This window comes from Pundamilia nyererei, unplaced genomic scaffold, assembly GCF_000239375.1.
Source record: "Pundamilia nyererei isolate P.nyererei 1_Seehausen unplaced genomic scaffold, PunNye1.0 scaffold00195, whole genome shotgun sequence".
Classification (NCBI taxonomy): domain Eukaryota; kingdom Metazoa; phylum Chordata; class Actinopteri; order Cichliformes; family Cichlidae; genus Pundamilia; species Pundamilia nyererei.
Window position 1 is genome coordinate 713,646 of NW_005187596.1, and position 23,937 is coordinate 737,582.

The following is a 23,937-nucleotide window of genomic DNA, read 5'->3' on the forward strand; positions in this document are numbered from 1 at the left end:
AAATATCATTTGATTGATAAATACATTGTTCACTACAAATACAGTATGTCACTGTTATCATGGTTTGGGTTCAAATACAGCTGCTGCCAGATGCTGTTTTCTTAGTTACCATGGTGACACAAATTTGAAATGCATCACTACAAATACATGTTGTTCAGAGACAGGAAAAGCGTAATAATTCATGCCCACAAAGACCACAAAATATTTATTTTTTAAAGATTTTTTATGACTGTTTCACAAAATGCCATGAGACCTGACGGAGCCAAAATAGGATCATTTTTAAACCTTAACCACATATGGCAAGGTACAAGATAGAAAAAAAATCAGCTTGTTGAATAGTTAAATTAAAAATGATCTTGTTGAACATTACATTACTTTTGGCAGCCTTCCTAATCACGCTGCATCTGTAAGCTACTTTGCAACCCACCTAAACCCCAGCTCATCTATTTCACGCTATTAACTTTATTTTTGACTTCATCAGTGTCATGTCATTGATGACAATTGCTCTCTGTACTGAGTAGGGATGGGTACCGGTATCTGGTGCCGTGATGGCACCGGTTCTGACATAAACGGTAGTAACCAGACCGAAAAGCAGCGCACATTTCGGTGCTTTATTTCGGTTCCGGAGCTGGGATACACTTTAGATTCTAGCCAATCATTTTACGTTTCCGAGGATAGTAGGCGGGTCCAGGTATGTACGTTCTTTTAGAGCAGAGCTACAGATTAAAAATGTCCAAGGCGAAGCGGTCAAAAGTCTGGTTGTACTTCACAGCAAAATATGCAAACTCAGCAGCAACAAGTGCTTTAAGCTGATACTGTGATACTGTCAAAGGAGGTAACACCTCAAATCCGATGAAACAGCTGGCGACGCATAGCTTTTTTTTTAAAAGCTGAGAAATGCGCCGTATTTGATAGCTTGCTGCGAGACCTCACACCGAGCACATCTACTGCAGGTGTGGTGCCTGTTATCGGACCCAGAATTTGCAACATCCCCCAAAAACCCGAAGAGTAGAGTCCTGGCCCCTAGCCCTGCCAGTGTAGCAGAAATGATGACGGATGATGAGGGCAGCAGCAGCAGCTTCTCTGCGTGAGTAGCTTAATGTTGTTTGTGTGTAGTTTACGTTGAGTACGCTAACCACGTTATTAAATTAACGCATGTAAGGTGAACTAGCAAACACAGCTGAACATGAGAGGTTTTTGGACCAATTTTGTGTTCTCCATTTTTTAAGCACCGGTTTGAGCACCGTTTAAGCACCGGCACCGTTTCAAAAGTAGCGGTTTGGCACCGGTATCGGTGAAAGATCCAAGATGGTAGCATGGACGTAAACTTGAAAATAACTTTTTACACTGATTTGAAGGATTCACATATCTAATCTACAGGAAACAGCAGCTCATTTGGACTTTTCTGCTATTTCAATTTCACTGTCTGTCACCAGAAACTTCTACCCTGTGCTCTTCAAAAGAGGCCTCTTTTGTTCACTGTAAACTGCTGTAAGCTCTTGAATCAGGAACAAGTTTTTCTGACGACAGGGACAAAATATTGGGTGAAAGCAAATTTAAACGAATCATTCACTTTCAAATTTATAAAGTATTTTAGGTAAATTTCATGAGAGCAACAAGCCTCCTCTGAAGGTTAAGCAATTCTGTATCTTTCTCTCACATTCTCCTTTCCTCCTAACAGTGCTCGTAAGCTCAAAGAAGGCAGTGAACAAAGAGACGATGCAGAAAACTGCCAGGCATTGTGGTGCATGTCTGGAGGCCCTTTTAACTTCAAAACCTTCAAAAACCGAACCCCGCGTGCTCTGCTTCTGCATCATATAATTGCACACACCAATATTTCTTGTTATCTGCTCCCCACACTCCTTACCTTTGTTATGGGCGTATTCATGGAGCTCTGATGCCAACGCAGGTGTTAAATACTCAGCTCGTCTTAGGGGAGCACAAACAAGCAGCTAACTGCGAGCACCGGTGTTATTCACAGAAATCGCTTTACATAAATCACAGCTGGCGCTCTGACAGTAATTGACAGGAAACAAAACACATCCAGAGGCCGCTTGTTCCCGTCTACAAATCACTCCATATCTGAACTTTCAATCACAACAGAGCTGAGTTAAATTCGCATGAGACGTAAAGGTATATGAATGGCATTAGATTTTTTTTCTTTTCCTTTTTTTTCTGCCCCTGTTTACCTGTTTATCAAACGTGTCATTGCAGTCCTTCAAAGGGAAATGGAGCAAATGGAATGCGAGATGAAATTTATACTCTGGAGGGCAGTCAATCTTGATGCCGAAGACAACAGGCTAAAATATTACAGATGGGCTGAGTTCATTTCAGTGGAGTGATGAGAGACGAAAGGCAGCGTAAAGAGTGAGAAAAAGAAAGAACTTATCTGCCACCTCTGTCATTTTCAAAAAAAGGGCAGGAGTGTGGTCAGGTGATAGCCGCGAGCGGGTGCCGGCTTTATAAATGAATAAGAGTTGGTTGAAATCATCCTATCTACACCGGCAGCTCAGATTACGCTTCTTATCTCGGCCAGTGTCGTCCTCCTTAAATATATCTTCCAAATGGGTTTGATGAACTTGAGAGGAGAATATATCCTCGATCCTCCTAAAGAAGTCCCGAGGGCAATTCACCAAGATTTGCAGGGCCGAGCGGTGCAGAATTGAGAAGGTAGAAAAGAAAAAAGACAGAGAGAGAGGATGAGGAATTGAGAGAGAGCAGCCTTTGACAGGACAATGAGAGGAGTAAGTGGCCTTACTTTTACACTCCAGAAGACGGTCAAATGACTCCCCCCACGCCATCAATGACATCATTAACAGGAGCTCTGCAGAGCAAAATTGAAAAAAAAAAAACTTCATGAAACGTACATCTTGTCAAACAGACAGTGTACATTCTGTACAAAGGACCAGGGCACATTCACGTCAGAGATAAGCTGATAAAAAGTTAAATCCCAAATTGTACCTACTTATTACATTAGATTAACTAATTAACGTTTTATCTCTTAAACGTCACTTTTTAAATTAACTGATATAAATCATTCATATTGTCAGTTTAATAAAACTCCAAATGGGTACCTCATCTTGTCATATTTCCAAGTCTAGAGGATGAAATTAATAACAATTAGCTGATATTGGCTCCTAATTGAATACCAGGTATCAGTACAGTGAATGACTTGATATCTGATGCCAAATATTAGATCAGTCAATGCTTCTCCTGGATGTGAGTTCATTCCTGCCCACAGCAGTGAAAGAAGTATTCAGATATTTTCCTTGCAATATTTTGCTTTTACGTATCATCACAAAGTATGTCATAAATGCTGACTTCATAATGTAAAAATCATTGGTTTGATTGGTTGTCTATAAAAAAAAGGAGTGCATGATTTCATCCCAGAAGGATGGGACCATCAGCTTAATCAAATGATACAGCCATGAGAAAAATGAAGTGCATATTTACTGTTTCCAAAAGGAATAAGTAGCAGCCAGGTGCTGCACCTGATTAAATGATCATCATCAAGTGTGAGCATTTGTATAAAAGCATAAGAACCTGAATGCAGTCTGGAGCAGTTAGATGTGTGTTAACACAATGCCAAAATCTTCCCTGGAGTGGATGGATGCCCCAGAAATTCCCCCAGAGAAATTCATGTTTAGAGGAACTGCAAAAAACCCAAGAGCTGCATCTCAGAGTCAACTGGCCTCAGTTAGCGTGTTAAATATTAAAGTTTATGACAGAGCAATTTGGAAAAAGCTGAACAAGAACAAGAACAAGTATAGAAAGTCTATTCTCTCTAGCAATAACTTGGCAGCAAAGGTTTGCAAAGCTCCATCTGAATAGTCCGCAACCAAATTCTTTGGACAGAGGGACCAAATTGGAAAGGTTTGGTCATAAAGTACAACACCAAATCAAACACAGCATATCAGCACAAATACTTCATTGCAACTGCCGAGTACAGTGGTAGAAGGGTGATGATTTGGGTTTTTTTTATACTACAGGAGCTTGACACCTTACAGTCTTTGAGTTCATCCTGAACTCCTCTTTATCAAAGTGTTCTAGAGTCAAATAGAAGCCATTGTGCTGACAGCTAAAGTTTGGCAAACGAAAAGAACAATGATCCCATTCAACAGCAGCAAAGCTTTCACAGAATGACTGAAAAACAAAACTACCATGGTGCTGCAACGGCCCACTCAAAGTCCAGACGTCAACATGACTGAAACGTTGTGGCAGGATCTTAGAAGAACTGTGCATAAATGAATGCCAACAAACATCAATGAACTGAACCAACGCTGTAAATAAGAGTATGCCAAAATTCCTTTGCAACAACATGAGAGTCTAATAAATTAACTAGAAAAACAAACAAACAATTACTTCAAGTTATTGCTGCCAAATGTTTTTCTACAATGTACAAAAACATAGGGTGTATGTAGTTTTTCCACAGAACTGCATAGAGTACTGTGGAAACATTTGAGAGATAGCCACCTGTCATAATAACCACTTTTATGTTAAGTGTCCCTGTGGTGTTAACACATTTCACCACAAAGGTCGCAAAGAACCCAGGATGAGCGTATGCTGACTCGTGCACTGCATCCAGAGCCTGAGCTTGCTTGTAGCCTCCATTGACCATGTTTCTACAATGAAAGTCTCTATGGGCTTGTTTTCACCTTTGATTGTGTTTCTGGTTTTGTTTCAAACTTAAACATTAAAAGACTGACAAAAATCTCTATGCTAATCAGAACACACAAGATCAATGTGTGGGATTATAGCCCAAGGTTTATATTTCTAACTGACAATGCATTTCAACTCATGTTACACAGTGAGGCAAATGTAATGTAACCAGTAGGGTAACAAATAACTCCATTGAGAAATAATACAACATGATGTATTAAAAAAATAATATTGAGTAATGCTTCTCCTTCAGAAGATTCCTGGATAAGATGTAAAATGTCTTCAAAAAATATCTATAGAAGTTCAGTTGCCTTTTTCTGACTAGCAACCCCAGCACTTCTTAAAGGAGGGTGAACAGAACAGTTCACTCAGAGGCAGGATAAAAGTCTGTACCTCAGTTTTAATTGAGTGTTTAGGTCAGTTGACAGAAAGAGCAGGAAAGAGTCAAAAGTCCAAAAATGCAAAAACTCCAAAGGAACCCCCCACATTGCTGTAACTAAAATTGCAAAATTTAAGAGTCGTAAGAGTCGTAAGCACACTGCCCACTAGAGGACAATGGGCGATCAGGCCACCCTCATAAAGTCTGTTGCTGATTGGTTGGTCAGGGACAACACACCAGTGATTTGCTGGAGGTTATGTTGTAGCTGTGGCAGTGCTCATCCTGTTCGTCCTTGCACAAAGGAGCAGATATTGGTCCTGCTGATGGATTAAGGACTTTCTATGGCCCTGTCCAGCTCTCCTAGATGAACTGCTTGTCTCTTGGAATCTCCTCCATGCTCTTGAGACTGTGCTGAGAGACACAGCAAATCTTCTAGCAATGGAACATATTGGTGTGCTATGCTGGAGATGTTGGATTACTCCAGATATTGCTTGATGCTGCCAGTATTGACCAGCCAAATACAAAACTACCCCAAAACAGTCAAAAAAGATGAGGAGGGGGACAGTGTCAGTGACCATTCTTTTTTGGGAGGTTGTCTCATTGCTGTGCCCTTAGTGCACCCGTTATTAATTTCATGAACACCAAAGCAGCTGAAACTGATTAACAATAATCTCGATCAATCAACCAGATCAATATCCCAGAAGTTTAACTGACTTGATACAATACTCATTAAAAAGTGCTGCTTTAAATTTTCAGAGCAGGGTATATTGACACATTGGATAGTTCACTGGTGAGGAAAAAGTGTGATAGTACACAAAGGGAGGAAGCAGAACTAGGAACAAAAGGACCGGGTTCATGCAGAAGCATTACTTTTATGAGAATACTTGTTTAGCCATTAGGTTACTCCCTACAAAACAGTTTTTAGGCTCTCCTAGATCCAAATTTGATGATGAAAAGCAGATAATATCATAATAGTCTTTTAAAATATCAATATAAAATGATACAAATGCAGGAAAATTATCAATACTGCAGTTTGGAAACAAGAGTAACTAAATATCTTACACATGAGCTGCTAACATTATGCAGATGGCAGTTAGACAGCTGTGGGGACTGGGGGTACTAGCATGGACTGAAAAGCCTGTAAGTTTAATTGTAACTCATCTACAGTGAGTTAGATTTATGTCAGAAATCTGTTTTTTATGGCAAACCAGCAGCATCCTCTTGCCATTAATACACTTGTTCAGAGATTCTAAATTAGATGAAACTTTAATGATTCTTGTGGGCAAACTGGGTCGTTGCAGCAGCAGGGAACCAGATGAGAATAAGTCAGAGCGGTAAATGTTATTCAAGGAATTAAAGCAAGTGAACACGCTCAAAAGTAGAGCAAATAAATAAAAAAAATCAGCGACAGACTCACAGGATCAAATACTTGGCAAGACCTAGTCACGCTATCTGACATTCGGATGACATAAGAGCTGCTTTACAGATAATGTCAATGACAGATATAAATATTGATTGCAAGCAGGCAGGTACAGTAGCTTCTGCTCGTAGGGAAACGTGTGCTATTTATGTCTGTGACAGCTCCTCAGGATTCTGTTAGGTACTATTTTTTTAATGCAACCTCCTGTATATTCCCACAGGCTCTTCTAACTACAACATACATATTCATAACCCGGGGTGGGCTTTCAATTACTTGCTGAATTATATAAGGCTTAGAACTATTTAAAGTAAGTGATCTAAGGGAGCACTAATAGGAACAAACAGGAAAAATGGCCAAGATCTGACGGGAGGAATATGACGCACTGATGATAGCAAAGGTTTCACTTTTTATGCTCTTAAACTAGTTTGACAGTACAAAGTGGTAGAGCAAGGACTAAAGCGTCCAAGCTTTTAAGCGTAAAAGAAGACTTTATTCTACCTGTGTTAAAGAAATGTTCCAATAAATACTTGAAGATGAGCCTGCTTGAATGTTTTTGATACTGTTGTTACTGAGTTTCTCAGAAGTAAAGATGATATTAGAGCCACATATGCTCCCATCCAGATTTGATATCCTTTTAATGGAAGCTGTTGCATACAGAATTTTGGCAAGACAGTGCTAAACCCCATACTGGAGTTATTAAGAGGGCATGGCTTTGTTGTAAAAGTGTCCAGGTACTGAGCTGGCTGCAGTCCAGACCTGTTTAGTCAGACCTGACTGGGCACATCATGGAACGGAAAATATGACAATGAAGACCCAGGACTGTTGAGGAGCTGGAATCCTACATCAGACCAGAGCAGGACAACATTCCTCTCTCAGAAATCAGCATGCAACACAGTGAAATCGCCACCAAATTTAAAGTGAGCTGTTGTTTGTTATCAACAAGTAACATGTCCAACCTAAAACATCTGATATGTTTTATATATTCTCCTGTTCTCTGAGTAAAATCAAGATTTATGAGATTTAAAACTCATTTCATTCTGTTATTTACATTTTACACAGTACCCCACCTTTTTGGAATTGTGGCTTTTTGCTTTAGCTTGTGCTAAATTGGCTGATGCTTAACAGTTCAGGTTGGAACTTTTGTATGTATAAAGCTAAATAGATCTCATTTAACAATTTCAAGTCACCAGGTGGCCAATTACAGTTAGGCCTTCTATTTCTGTAGGACTAATATTTGAGACTGGAGTATAAAAATAAAAACTGAAAATGAACTGAGAAAATAACAAAGGAAAGCGCTGAGAGGAGCAGGTGCAGCAGAGAAGAAGCTGCTGGTGTGTCTGAAGCCACTGGAAGACAGCGCTCCAGAGAGGGTACGCTTTAAACACTGCTCTGCCCTGCTTCTTTATAAGATACACACTCAGAAATGTGCACATCATAGATGAATGTCCTGTGTCCGAGATTCAGAGGGTGCCTGGCAACCAGAGCTGTGAGCTTTTTTGGGGACAGTTTTTAGAGCCTCAGTTATGGGCATCATAATTTCTTTAACAGTGCTTGAGAATAATTTTCCCATATGCTAGGCTATAGAGAGCTGTCAGTGTGGAGAAATATAGAAATCAAGAACACTTCCTCATGTCAGTGGATTTTTTTCTGTCTCTAGGATGTCATTAAGTCAGCAGCATCAGCCTGACACTGTAAGCCAAGCATTAGTACCTGGTGCAAGACTGCTCCAGGCAGCACAGTCCAGCCTGCTGCGGCAAGCCAACATTGCAGAGTTAGTGTCACACACTTTTCTGCTGTGACAGCTGCCCAAATGACTGAGCATAACAGACAGATGCTGGAGACTTGTGTTGCTTGCAAACTAGCAGATTTCCCCCATATTTTTCTATCAGATTCTAGTTAACTGCTTTTGCTCAATTCTATGAAACATTTAGCTGCAAATTAATGCCCTGATGAAGGTAAGCATATGAACTAGAGAACCTTTTCTTCTTTTAAATTAAATTAGGTTAATTCTGTTCCATTCAAATAAGTGAAAAATGTAAGGGAAGACCACGCCGCCTTGTCCTTTAATGTGCATTAAGGTTGACTCGATAAGGGGAAAATCCTGGAAACCATTTTTTGATATGATGGGAAAGATTTTGACCCCATCGTTCAACAACAGAAGAAATAACGATAAAGTCAAATGCTGACAAAGTTTACTTGTTAATTAACAACTAATTTCCCTTATGAAAAGTAACTTTTTTACAAAGTAAGTATTTAGGACTCAATATAAAAGGTGCATTTGTTTTAGAAATTATTTTGATCATCACGAATCGTGAAGATAACACATTTTAAAACCTACTAATAAACAAAGGATACAAGAAACAACACAATACCTGGAATCTCAATGATTTAATTATTGTGGAAGAGCAGTATGGAAAATGCAAAAGAGACACACACACACAAAAACCCCCACAGATCACTCACTCACAGTCTGCATTTCTTTGCATCCTTAGCTCTGCTTTTCAGGCCTGAGGTCTGTCTGATTGCACTGCTGTGCTCTAGATGTTACTATTTATTTACTCAGATTAGTTCTCCAAACTCTGAACCCTCTGCTCAGTTCCCCGGCTGCCGTGCACAGACAGCAACCTGACGGATTCTCTACATGTCCATAATCTGCTCTGTCATGGCTTAATATCCCATCTCTGACCTGTAGTTATTCTTCTTTTATCTAACTATCATTGCTAGTCTTTATTATAATGTAGTATAGTGTTATGAATGTTAACTACTTCAGCTGTTAGTGAGGGGAGGCACTGTGTCCCTGTGTGTCTGGAGCCGTGCAGTGTAAAGCTGTGTGTTAGCTGGAGGAGGCAAAGACAGACCTGCTTGTGTTGATATTGATGCTAAACATCCAGAAGAAGAAGAGACGAGAGATGAGGGTGGAGGTGGGTCTCAAAGTAGCTTGCAGATGCATATAGCACATCCAATATGAGAAGCTGTCTTTACTTTTTCAAACCCTTTTGCTTTTTTATGGTGTTGACAAGATGCTGAAGGAAGAAAATGCCATATAAGAGATTAATAGGAAGGCGCAAACTGACAGCTTTGGCACATATTTCTGTTAAATAATTGTGTAAAAAGCTCACTTGTCCAAGCACTGTTGCTCTAAATCATTCAATTCCTAAAATTATTCATAACAAAACTCAGTCTAAGGTCATGACCATTATCAAGCAGTTCTTCAGAAGTACAGGACAAGGCATCAGAAGAAAGGCTATCCTAATGCAGGCACTCAGTTTTTGGAGTGCATCATATAGAACAGAGAGCACATTCAGCTCAAAGTATTCTTGCTCATCTTTGGCCCTTTTTCATGTTTTCTTTGGGAGGGAAAGAGTGAAGGGAAAGAGAGCTGCAGGCATACTGAGAAACACAAAGGAAGAAAGTTCCAATAAAAACGGCACAGATCACAGGAGCCCCATCAGAAATACTTGTTCTCCAACTCGCAGACAAGAGAAAACCATCCGCAAAACACATTCCAGTTTTATTTTAGCAACATGTTTTCTGTATGGGCGAGATCAGAGAAAGTCAGTCATTACCGAAGAACAAAGCAGACCGGAGGGGAAGTAAAACAATGAGAATATTCAACAGTACCAAAAAGCTCACTGACAGACAACCTCTTTGTCTTGAAGCGTGAAGCCAATTTGAAGCTCATACTTACAACATGTGTTTTCTGTTGCCGAAAAGTATTTTTCTGCCGTTGTGCAGATAAGTATCCTCCTTGTCGGGCTTCTCTTTCTTCCTCTGACTTACTTTACAGGTACAAGTCTGTGCATGTTGAGCTGCGCTACAGGCGTTCCCAGGGTTGACAGAAATGTCACTTTTCACTCGTCAGTTTTTAACTTAAACAGAAGCGAAGCCACAGGACTTTGGCACCAAAAGCCCACATTTTGTTGCTTTCCACAGATGTGTTTCTCAAGCTAGCGTTTATAGACATTTAGAAATGTGAATCATTTAAACTGAGAAAGAAAGATAGACCTCAAGCAAATCATTAGTTCCTAACTCCTCCCTGCTGCTGCATACCTGTTTGGCTAAGATTTTGGCCCTTCGAGACTGCCATGCAACCGATGTGAGAAATCTGTTGATTTAACAATAAAGCGCAAACATTTTCTTTGCTCATACTAAAAAATGGCTAAGATAATCATTAATGCTATTTAGTGAGATGAACATGTCCTCACTATTTGTAGCAGTGGGTGTTACGCTTTTCAGTGACCCAGTAAAATTTGCTTTATGTATTTTCTCATGGAAGCAATTGTGAAACTGTCAGAAGAACACTGGCCAAATTCAGAAATAGGAAACAGGAGGTCTGAGAGTCTGTGAGCCACAATTGGATATAGAAAATTGTACAAATGAGCCAGTATAATAGAAAGGGATCAGCATTAAGGCCTTAGGCAAAGGAGGGACACTAATGACAGCAGTAAATATCATTCCTAGTTGTTTAGGAATGGTTAAAATAAAAAGAAACCCAGAAGGTAATGCTTTAAGTGCATTTGCTGTCTGACAAAATGGCAAATTTCACAATGTGTGAGTATAATTACTGTAGATCTGTGTGACTAGTTGTTGCTATAGCAACATAATATTCAACCAAAAAAAGCAACAAAAACAGCAATCACTGCTAGTGACAGAATATCAAACACTTTTCCTTTTTTTGCAGTATTTTGTAATACTTTGAATCCACTTTGTTATTTTATTGGTATCAACTGTGAGTTGTTCTTATAGGAGAGCTGATTTTGCTGATTTGTTGATTAAGGATTTAATTCAGGAGACACTCTCTTGATTGGACCTAAATGTTATAAAAGAAGTAAAATGGTTTTGAAGCCCATCAATGTCAGATCCCGTCTGATTGTAAAGGGGCTGCAGTTGGCACCAGTAACGGCCTTAATTTGGGTCAAGGATCGCCCAGTATCTTGACGGACAGCCAATTGGACCCTAGAGCTCAGTGCTGGTGAAATATTTTGGGGTCTTCTACTTGACTTTTTTGTTCCATAACCATCAGGATCATTTAAGAAATTCCAAATGACTGTCTTAGTGCCTCCCACCTGAGCAGCGATGGTGTGCTGCGAGAGACCCTGCTTATGCAGTTCAACAACCCGACCATGTTCAAAAGGGGAAAGTTTTTTGCCTTTACCATCACAACGTCATGACAGTGTGACTACCTGACAGAAAATGACAATGAATCCACATTTTTGCACAGATGTGACCTTTTAAAGACACGTCTTAAAGTTTTGATCAGCTGTAAATCAGCCTGTTTCAGTTTAAGAGTTTTCAATAAATTGCATGCTCAAAACAAATGTTTTGTCTCACTCCCATTTCTTCTTGTTGCATGTTGAAGCTCTACTTGGACCCTTTTTAAGATCCAACCATGCAAAATCTGATTTTTTGCCATTTTTCAAGTGGTCTTAAGCTTTTGATCTGGACTGTATAATTGGTGTGTCACTCAAACTACAGGCAACCTGCTAACAAACAAAACAATCACAAAGAGGTTTTCACTGCAGAGCTCCGGACCTCGTGCACTGTGGTGCTACATGCCAACTGCTCAAGTAATACACATTCTTATGACTGGTGGTTACTGGGAGGGTGACTGACCAGTCTTTAGGCCTGCATGACTGGGACTTTACCAGTTGATTTCACCGGCTTACAAGTAGATTTGCTGCCTAATATTCACTCAAAAGGAATGAAAGCCAGTCCTAGATGAAACTTAAACCAGTGTTCTGGTTGAAAGTTGGGCAGTTTTTTACTTTCACCATGGAAACACTCCTAAGTAAGAATGTGTACATGAGTTGTTTGAGTTATCCTCCTTTATGTTTCATCCTGAACAACTAATTGGGCAGCCCAGTGTTTGTATATTTGTTATTTAAATGGCAAATCCACGCTGCTTCCGCAACGTTCCTGTGTCTAATCAGCATGCCTTTGTTTGTGAGTGGCCTCCTACACGTTTAATTATTCACTATATTATCCCCATCATCCATTCTCCTGACCTTCAAACCTAACTTACTTTCTGGCTGACAAAACTTTACTGAATGTTTGCACTGAGCGTGAAAGTACAAATTTATTTCTTAGATGGCTGTGAGTTAGTTAAATGCCACTCTGCCTTTACTGACTCAACCTCGTTTTATGATTTAGGCAGGTAACTATGCTGTAGGTGTGTTCTTACAGGCTTGTCACCTCATAACTACCGCGGTCTCTTTCCCTTGCATGAAGCAGGCATCTGTATAGGGAATAGGAAGCTCTTTGACCCAGTTCACTCTGAAACATCAAACTCCTTGGAGAAAACCATTGGCAGAAAGAGGCAGATGCTGAAGTATCAGGCAGAGGTTGGGGTGTAATGTCCTCATCTAACACGGAGAGAGAAAGACATGGAGAGGGATGGGGCAATGAAAATGACTGATGGCAGCACAAATGGCAGAGCTGTGATCAGTAGGAAAGAAGTGGAGAGGAAAAGAAGGGAAACGGGGGACAGCGCTGACAGCTGAGCGGGCCTACCTGTCCGCCCATCTCTCGTTTTCTGTCTTGATTTGCAAGTCCTCGACGGGACGCTTGCCGGGGCCAACCCGGAGAACAAGAACAGATGTCATAAAACACCGCTGCGACTGGGATTTGCATCTGTAATGACCTCACTGGAGATGCTGCGAGTATGACGTTCCCACCGCAAACCTGTCACATACGCACTCTGAGCAGTATTCATCCCTGTATCTGCCAACCTATCACTATCACCGTGATGGAAAACTGCTTTTTGCCTTTCCCACCATTGTACATATTGCTTGGCTTTTCCTCATGGCCCACAGTCTTTGTCTTAAGTTTACTTGTAAAATCTTATGCAACATCATTTTTGAAATATAATTTTATACATATAAACTTGGTCAACACACTCTGCAGGTATAAGTGAAAAAGATTGCCAAGCAGGTTTACAAATCCGGTCTATACCGGACTGATAATGTTTACGCTTTAAGGTTGCTGAGAAAGTTCAGTGTGTAGAGATCAAAGGTTCAGATAAAGAGCAACAGAGTGATTTTCCAAGCCTGGCTGACAATGAGATGAGATGGAGTGGTTATATTTAAGAGTGACCCAGATGCAGCTGTATCTCCAGCTCCACTTTGTAAATCTACAATAAGCATATTACCTCAGACACTTCTGAGGAGGCAGAGTGGATTTCAGACATTAACACAGGTCACTGTGGCTGTTTTTCTATATTATTTTCATAGTATGGCATGATGACACCAGGTGTTATGTGTTATTGACTGGTTTATGATTGGCTTATAAACTACGCCTGTTTCACATGGACGGTTCTTGTAAAGTTGATGTTTATACTTATATGCCATACTCTAGACTTATATTTGAGCTATAAATATTTTTACTATAAAGTTAAAATGGACAGTTATATAGTACTGGTTTTAAAGAACATATAGAGAGCCCAATTGGCAATGGTATAATTCATTAACCGTAAACACTGAGACTAGCTTGTGTTCAGATTTACTCCTCTTTTAGTTTCACTCTTATTTACATGTTATACATTGCTTGGTAAGACTCGGGTTCTAAAAGTAATAATTTATATTAAAAATGAGTTAGTCTCACAACCGCCACATCAAGTGCAAGTTACATGTATCCATTCTGTCCGATTATAATTGCGAATGCCTTTTATTAGCATTTCAAAAAATCATTTATTTATCACTTAAATTGTGGAAAAAGTGATTCGTAAATATAAACATTTAATCATATGTTGACAATAGGATGATTTCATAATAAATTAAATTAGCTAAAAATTTGATCGTTGTTATAAAGTGTTATGTTCATGTTGGTACATTCTAGATTTTCATGCAGTACTACCACTACTACAACTGTAGCTTGCCTCCACCAGTGTGTGAATGTGAGAGTGAATGAATAGTAGAATTATAAAGCGCTTTGAGGGCTCCGAAAAGCGCTGTATAAATGCAATCCATTATTATTATTATTATTACTATGAATAATAATAATAGTAATAATGGTGATTTTGTCCCAAGGTGACATTGGTACATCTCCATGTTTCACATTAACAAAATTGAAAGCTAGCAGGTGAATACAGAACTACATGTAGCTGCTTGAGAGCAAGATATAGTCCCCCAGACTGAAACATAGAAAAAAGAGACAGAGGGTTGAGTGAATGCTACTGTTAGTCTCTGCCTGCTGCATGTGTAAATATGCAACTTCTTGCTATCATGTGCCTCTTTTAAAGATAGTAATACATCAGTCTTGTATGTACAAATTCTTTTGTTACACCAAAGCAATCAGATAATCATTGATTCCACTCAAAGTCCAGGCCAGTGTAATGCAAATTATGTCCACTGACTACAATTAAGAACAACTAACATGCCGTACTCTGGGATTCAGTGAAATAAAAGCCCTCGCCCTAAGTAGATAACCTTGGCTTAATTAAATGAAACAAGACGCTTCTGTGAAATGTATTTCAATTACATTAAACTCCAGTACATTATTTTATATTTTACAAAACACAAATAAATGTCTATATTTAAAGCTTTCACTTACTGGTGACGTCTTTCTTGCCCAGACAACACAAACAACTGTTTTGACTATGTATGAGCTGCTGAAGGACAGGTCTCTCATGCTTGCTCACAGGGCACATATTGAACAATGGGAATATAACAGTTTTGCATGGAGAGAACATCTGCTTAGAATTTATTCATCAAGGTCCGTCCTAAATAACCCACCTTTGCTTATAAGAGCCAGGTAATTGAACTGTACATACCCATATTCATTTGCATAAACCATTAACGTAAGATGCCAGTAATTTGGTAGATGAAGGCCACGGGAGGCCCACATCCAGCCTAATAACACCCTTGGATCACAACAAGCTATTTAAAACTACATACACAGGTAATTTAACTTTGGTATCCAGTGTGCCTTGAGTCTTGAGCCACACCTCATGCCTTTTTATTTTGTTGGAAAATGGGTGCAAAGATTTATTGAAGCATGTACAAGAAAATGTAGTTTATACAATAAAAAACAGAGTTTCTGGATCAAAATCTGACGGCACTTTTATGTTTTAATAATTCTATGAATTTTCAAAGAGTCCCAACCCCACTGCCTCAAATGTAGCCCCAAATCAAGACAGAGCCTCAACTGTGTTTACAGGATGGACACACTTACAGAGGTATTACTGTTATACCTCTCCCCTGACCCTCTCTGTACATATTGACTGTGAGTTTAACCAAAAATTTCAAATTAGCATTCATCACCGACTTGTTGCTGCTGATTTTCTATTCAGTTCTTGTGTAATTTTGTATGGCCCAGCCTTTCCTCCCTGTTTCACTTCCTGAAGATGGTTTCTTGACAGCCACATATCCATTGAGACTATTTCCAAGGAGGCTTCAGTGAACAGTAGATGGATTAACTGAAAGGCCAGATGTATCCCTCAAATGTCCTGTGTCAGGTGTTTCTGGATTTCTGTTTTGTAAGGACAAGGCTTTCAGATACCGTTCACCTGCTGTAGATACTTTTGTAAGCCTGCCACTTTTTCTTTTGTCATCCACTTGTCCAGTTTCCTGAAATTTTTAGAGATACAATTTAAAATTGGTTCTTTTGTCTGCTGCTATGTGTAGACATAACCCTGTCAGGTGCCTTTTTTACGCTTGAATGATTTATAGGTCAAGAACTATTGCTCAAGATCACAGAAACAACAGGAAAGTCTGGCTCCATGGAAGCAACCTTTAAAGAAACCTTTTTGCACAGTCCTCTTATTGGCACATTTGCTTTAAAGCAAAAGCAAACATTTGAAATGATTTGGACTTCTTCTTCTTCTTCTTTTTTTATTTTTATTTTTTACATTATTTACACCCAAATCCACGAGACAATCAGGGAGACCAGAAAAACTCATTTTCAGATATATTTAGAAATAAATACAAATACAAAACACTGTGTTTATTTTAAGAATGCCATCAAGAACAACAGAAATAGACATGAAGATGTAGGAAATGCTGCTGTATTATAATTAACAGAAATGCCTTCAGAATGAGGAGGCTATAACTCTAATATTTTAAACAGAACTGTCGCATGAAGCTGTTGCAGCTTATGCTGCAGTATAAATAACACAGACAAATGATGTTTCTGGGAACAGCTAATGGCATCATGCTCATCAGTAGTGCACAGTATAACCACATGTAATAATGTTTAATTGCTTGATGTGACTGTAAATAACTGCGAAAGGCCAAAATACATCACTGGCTGGAGGTTGTATTTCCTGGAGTGTTAGAGGATTTTTTTATGTCAGGGCATGAAGTTCTGTTTTACTAAGTTAACAGTGGGTTTCCAAGTTTGTGGCAGCAGTCTGGAAAAGTGCATTTTGTGTTTTAACAAGACATCATCCCGAGCTCCAGTCTGTCTTCATGAAGAAGCTGCCAATCCGGGATAGTGTCGAAGAACTTGACTCCACTGCTTACAGTCTCGACCTCACTCTATTCAACACCTTTGGGATAAACAGGGATGCTGGCTGCGAGCCGAGTCTGGCCTCGCTAATGCTCTTTTGACTGAATAGCAGAAAATCCTTGGAGTCGACGAAGACATTTTCGTCAACGCTGGGCGAAAAGTCCTCTCAGGAATGCTGTTATGGCAGAATCATGTTGCAAATGCGAGCTGTTTAACAATGAAACGTAGGACGAATGCTCAGGTGTGTGCATAGCTTTGCACAGTATCTGCCTTTTGACAAAGTTTGAGCTCAGATGAAGTCAGGGAGATGGAAAAATGGAGGCAGAGGCTGGGGAAATGAATTTAAAATCTGCATAAGTGAACAATTTAATTGTAATTAACTTCTCTTAGAACATAAATGGTCTGGGATTTTAATTTCTAATCAATTTAATCTCCCTCTGCATCTGTCTCGCACTTGTTGTCCCTCTGATTACAGATGGAGAGCAACACAGAGAGTTGATTAGCCTTCCTCACCCCTGTTTGGCTGTGTCACCCCTATTCTCTAATTACATTACGTTTGACAGAATGCTCACGGGGCACGGCCTATCCAGAGCGCTGTTGGAAATACACGCGGCTTTGGGTGTGATGTAAAAAAGTCAAGACAGTGACAAAAACAGGAAGCAACACACAGATAGGAAAAAATATAATTTCTCTGTTTGTGCGTCTGGAGGGGGGAATCTCGTTGCCGCAGGCCATGAAAGTACATCTCAGAAGCCCTCACAGCCTACAAAGGTTTATTTATTTTTTTGCCTATTTTAATGCAATTCTGCTGTGAAGCGATAAATAACACCCATGCGGAGCATTAAAAGATGGTATAACAGAACTATTGCAGCTGCTGTGAGGATCAGGAGTGAAAACCTGAGTTGCAGGTAGGGTAAATAAAGCTCTCTGCTGGTGTTGACACTTTTATATATTTTTTTTTTTATGTTTCCTATGGTGTTTTGTAGATGGTACAATACAGCTCCACTGTGGGGAGCTGTGTCTCTGCGTCTGCTCTGTCTCGCTCTGGCTTCCTTTCTGTCTTCCCCTCTGCCTGTCTGTCTCTCTGGCACATGGCATCATATGCAGTGGCTGTGGGCCGTTGTTCCTCATGTTAAAAGCTCAGCTGGGAAGTCTGAATCCCTCGGACTAATGCTCTGTGGCCTCGGCGTTTCACAGCTCTGTAGCTTGGAGTGACCATTTGGGCGAGGGAAGCGTGCACGTGTGTGTGGCACATGTGTCTGTTTGGGTGTTTTGCTCTTTGCGTGTGCTAATTCTTTAATTTACATTCATCATGCAGAGAGATGAGACAGCTGTCAAAGTGAATCTGAAATGCACATGTGTGTGTGCATGGCGGTAGTTAGGCTATGTGTGGTGGGAGTAATCTCTCTGTTGGTCTTCATGCATATGCAATTATCCTCTTCTCTGTAGGCAGAGTTTGCATTAGTATGAAAAAGGTGCTTAACTCCAAATTAGTGACTGCATGGCAGGTAGCTTTTATGGGCAAGACGTGTTTTTGTCTTGTTTACGAAGATGAATGGTCAAATACAAATACAAGACCAACTATTAATGGAATCTCATTTGCAAGCACACCTCTCTGCGGGACAGCTGAAATGAGTTATTCTTTTTCTTAACATTTTTGCAGTTGCCTGTGATTTATTATCCTTCTCACATTGACAAACAAACTCACCTGAGTTCTTTAACATCATGTTTCCTTATAACAGCTATGTTTATAACACTTCAGCATCATTATTCAATCTGATAATAAGAAGACATGCCAAGGAGGTGAACGAATTAAACAATCACGGCACAGGATCTAACGAGGTTTCAGTATTCTAGCGATTTAGCAGACAGGGAGAGTCGAAGATAACCTGAGTGAGTCTGAAGGTCTTCGCATGTTAGTCCTTAGGGGTGAGACAAACCTTTGGGGGTCCCACACCTAGCTCTAGTTGTACTGCCACATGGGGGGCAGTGTCAAAAATATGTGCAACAAACTTCTTCTAATATGGGCTCCATTTGTTTGTGATTGTGTTGATGTGTTCCCTGAGCTAATCACCTGCCTTGGAGAACACCAAGGGGAAATATGATGGGGAAATAATGCCTTTGTAGACGAATAAAACCAAGTGTTAAAAAAAATCATCTCAGCTTTTTTGTCTTTGATGTTTTATGTGTTTTAACCAATCAGCACTTCACCTACACTGAACATAAACGCCATTGAGTGAAACGCTATTGTCTTCTCGGAGAACTGCATGCAGGTTTCCCCAGCTGCTGCACTGGTTTCTTCCTTTAGTCCTTCTCTTTGTCTCCAATGAGCTTTGTAACTTGGGGCAGGTGGGGATGCAGGTGAATCAATCTTGTTAATATTCGGGCAAAGCTCCACAAAAACATGCCGCTAAAGTCCCCATAGTGCAACAGATCTGACTGCCTCTGATGCAATGGCATAGATCAAGGGTGCTGAGCATGCAGCCAGCTAGCTAAAGGGTCAAATCTCTCCCACTGGATGGATTTGTAAAGTGTGACAATCAAAACAAAGTTATTATTAATTACCATAAACTCCAATATATATTTCATTTTCCAATGAATGGAAAATGGAAGACATGCTGAAAACAGTATCACAACACAGACTGAAAATCAATTTAAAAAAATGAAAATGTATTTTTAGACATCACTAAGATGTATAAATAAAAAAATTAAATAATATTTTTGCTTAGTTCAGCTGGATTCAAACAGCAATGAATATCACCTCAGGAAGTAAGAGACACATTCTACAGCTAGCAGTTCAATATTCAGGCCAAAGAAATTTTTTCACAGTAACGTATCCAGGATGTCACCACTTGTCAATCATTTCTTTGCAGTTGCTCCAAGTTTCTTACCACTTAGTTTAACATGCCAGTCGCCCCCCAAAAAAGTCCCGAAGCCAGGTATGTTCATGCTGTGGTCAGAAGTGTCACTATGGCAACACTCAGTGATGCGCATCAGGCAACATTGACTTTGACGGTCTTAATCAACACACCAAGTTTGTCCATATTATTTTCCAAACACCTCATTGTTTGAGCACCTCTAACACTGAAATCCAATTCCTCTGTAGTTTCTCTGGGATTACACGACTCACTCGGGGTAGTAGATCTGGAGTCCGGCAGAGCAGTCCGGCTCATTCCAGATCAAATTCGGCTCAGTTTATGGTCTCGATTGCCTGATTCGACTCTTATTTATTACAACATCCCGCCAATTTTTTAATGATGGTCCTGTTTAGAATAAAACAAAAGTTGTACTTCAGAGTTTACCTACTTTTGCATTGAAGAGCTGCTACTGTATGAATGTGCATTGTCCTCATTTTCCAACATAACCCATGCTCTGGTTTCATTCACACAATTTTAGGTGTGCAGAGAATTTGAAACAGGGTTCCTGTTACATAAAAATGTACCGTCTCGAACCTGTGTCTGAAAACTGTAGTAGCAAAGTAACACTACAATAATTTGAAACTTTGAAGCAGCTCCATCATATGCAGATGCATATTTTGGGGGGGCATTTCAGCAGATAGCTCACTTCCTGGTCCATCGATCCATTCTTCAAAAAAGCTGATTAATGTATGTAGCCAAGTGAACTAATACTACGCACTTCGGGAGCAATTCATTGAAGGTGTGCATGCCCCAAATCTTCGGCGTGAACTACGTAGGCTCACTAGGGACAAGCCTGAGTGTAGTCTCTTTGATGTTAGAGAGGAGGCAATCATGTGGACTATGGAAGATCGTCCACGCAGCACTAATGTAGCCAGACATAGAAATATAGTGAGTGACAGGCCAGATAAAAGCTGTGAAAAGACAACCTCCACCAGTGATGTACAGACAGAGTTTACCATGGCTCTGCAAGAGATGGTTAAAATAATCACACAACAGGGTAAAGCCATAGGGGAGTTAACTAATGCAGTGAGGGAGCTCACAAGACAGACTGCCAGTTCTGAAGACAGTAGAGGTGTTAAAGCTAAGCCCAAGCCTAAGTACACTAGAGAGGGTCAGCCTATTTGTCTCCGATGTGAAGGGGTGGGACATATGGCCAGACACTGTAATGCACCCCGACAACCTACGAGCCAGTCTGCAACCATGCCCAGTTCACCGCTAACGAGCACCCTCCATTGCTATGAGCCGGGCAATGCGAGGCAATTCAGAAGGCTCAAAGGAAGCTCTAACCAAGGAACATTTTCTAGAACATGCTGTTGGTCAGTGCCCTGAAGTAGATATCCAGATAGGTGGCGTATCCCTTAGATGTCTGCTTGACACAGGAAGTAATGTAAGCACTTTGACAGAAAGCTTTTTCAGAAATCATCTCCAGGGAGAAGATGAAGATACGCACTGTACTGCCAAGTGGCTTAAAATCACAGCAGCCAACCAGTTGCCACTGCCCTATTTAGGCTATGTAGAGTTAGATGTACAGGTCATGGGGCTCACTATACCTGAATGTGGTTTTCTTATAATCAAAGATGATAAAACAGAAAGAGACAATCCCAAATGGTTGGATTCGTCACCCCATGGCATTATAGGGATGAACATTGCAAAACGATGTAGACAGTTAGTACTCTCAGAGTTTGACACCACTCTAGGGGGAGAGCTGGAGTCCAGCTGGAGGAAGGCCTGCCACTGCGTACAAGCTGCTGAGCTTGTGGAAAAGGTGTCTACTGCCCGTGTTGCAAGCAAACACAAAGTGCGGGTGCCTGCCTCATCCCTGACCACTGTCTATGCAAGGGGCCATGGCAAGCATTTTGGTAGCGCATTGGTTGAACCAGGGAATGTTCAGCTCCCAGGTGGCTTATTGGTGATCCCAACTCTAGTGTCAACTAACAGCCTGGTATTCCCAGTACAGGTGATGAACATCTCACAGGAGGATATCTGGCTTCCACCTAAGGCTAGACTAGACATTATTAGTCCTGGCCGCTGCATTGAGGGTGACCCATGCGAGGTGAAATTTGAGCGCATATCTGCCAACCACGAGGAGGTGACTCTTAACCAAAAGGACTGTCAGGGGGCCAACAGCTGCGTACAGGACTTATTGGGAAGATTACACATACTGTAGGTGGCACACCAGGAAAACAGGTCGAGGTCAGAACTCTTTTGAAAAGGTATGCGGATGTTTTTGCACTTCATGATGAGGATTTGGGGTACACTGATCGTGTGAAGCATGAAATTCCTGTTGTAGATGAAGCCCCTGTCTCTCAGCCATACAGGCGCATTCCACCAAATCAGTACAAAGAGGTCAGGGAGCACATTTCTGAACTGTTGAGAAAGGGGGTGATTCAGGAGAGTTTGAGTTCCTATGCTTCACCAGTTGTTCTGGTAAGCAAGTCAGATGGGAGTCTTAGACTGTGTGTAGACTACTGCAGACTAAATGCGAAGACCAGGCGTGATGCGTTTCCACTCCCTCGCATTGTGGAGAGCCTGGATGCCTTGAGTGGTGCAGAGTTCTTCTCAATCATAGATCTTGCCAGTGGCTACCATCGGGTAGTGGTACATGAGAAAGACAGAGACAAAACAGCATTTACCACACCATTTGGCCTGTATGAATACTCAAGGATGCCTTTAGGGTTATGTAATGCCCCCGCGACGTTTCAACATCTTATGCAGGCCACAATGAGTGATTTGGTCTTTCAGATTGTGTTGATCTACTTGGATGATCTGCTTGTGTTTTTATCAACATTCCAGGATCACATTGTGAGACTGGAGACTGTTTTGAAAAGGCTGACGGATACGGGGCTGAAGGTTAAGGTTGAAAAGTGCCATTTTCTCCAGCCCAAGGTCAAGTTTCTCGGTCATGAAGTGTCGGCTCAGGGAAAAAGCACAGATCCTGGCAAGATAAGCACTGTGGAAAAATGGCCCATCCCTAGTACTGTGAAAGAGCTAAGGTCCTTTTTAGGATTTTGCAGCTACTATAGGAGATTCATTGAGGGCTTTTCCCAAACTGCGGGGCCACTCCATGATGTAGTGAATGTCTGTGTTAAGGAGATACAGTAAGTCATGTCAGGGCTAAACAGCTTTTTGCTTCAGCCTGGACACCGCAATGCTTAAAAGCTTTTGAGTTGCTTAAGGAAAAGTTGACTAGTGCCCCTGTTCTAGGCTATGCTGACTTCAGTCTCCCTTTCACGCTGGAAACGGATGCTAGCAGTCTTGGATTAGGCGCTGTCCTGTCCCAGAAGCAGGGGGGAAACTTTAGCAGCATGAAGCTCAAACTCCTAGCGTTAAATTCAATTCAATTCAATTCAATTTTATTTATATAGCGCCAAATCACAACATAAGTCGCCTCAAGGCGCTTCATAGATACAGAGAAAAACCCAACAATTAAAGTGGGCAGTGACAGAAAAATTTAGGAGTTATCTGCTGGGGTCCAAGTTCACAATCATAACGGAAACAATCCCCTCTGCCACCTGCCCACTGCTAATTTAGGAGCCATTCAACAGAGGTGGGTAGCTCAGCTGTCTGTGTTTGACTTCGATGTTAAGTATCGCCCTGGCCGCTGCAACACTGCCGCTGATGCCCTCTCTCGGCAACCAACAGTTGACACGGCAGAACCTGACAGTGAGGATGCAGAATATGATGGCTCTATAGCCATATGTAATGTGCTAAGGGCAGGTACAAGTCTAGACTCAGATCTTGTCATGGTTGGAGTTGAGGCTTGTAGGATCAGACTGCTGCAGGCCTCTGAACCAGATGAGGAGGCAGTCAGTGAGGCTGTGCTGGGCAACACCCCAATGATGCCTGGTTATTCCAATGCGGAACTCTATCGCTTCCAAGTGTCAGACCCAACAATTGGTGTCTTGAGAGAGTTTTGGAGCAGACAAAAGAGACCTACCTACAGAGAGAGAGGGGGTCTGTCTAAACCAGTACGTTCTCTACTGAAGCAGTGGCCTCGGATCAGCGAAAAGGATGGACTGCTATACCGTGTGATTGAGGATGCTCACCTTGGACAGTGCCATCAGCTGCTACTACCTGCCTGCCTTAAATGGTAAATGGTAAATGGCCTGTATTTATAT

At 40.9% G+C, this 23,937-nt stretch overlaps 1 protein-coding gene across 1 annotated transcript in view; it reads right to left on the reverse strand.

The window, feature by feature from the left end:
* The window catches only part of LOC102197807 (regulator of G-protein signaling 8-like), a 12,202-nt gene extending 1,986 nt beyond the window's left edge, over nt 1-10,216 (reverse strand). The window contains exons 1-2 of the mRNA XM_005747361.2: nt 10,147-10,216; nt 2,759-2,824 (exon numbers count right to left, since the gene is read on the reverse strand). Of these exons, the coding sequence (XP_005747418.1) occupies nt 2,759-2,813 (55 nt within the window). The 5' untranslated portion in view covers nt 2,814-2,824; nt 10,147-10,216. The remainder of the gene's footprint in view (nt 1-2,758; nt 2,825-10,146) is intronic.
* Between the last annotated feature and the right edge of the window lie 13,721 nt (nt 10,217-23,937).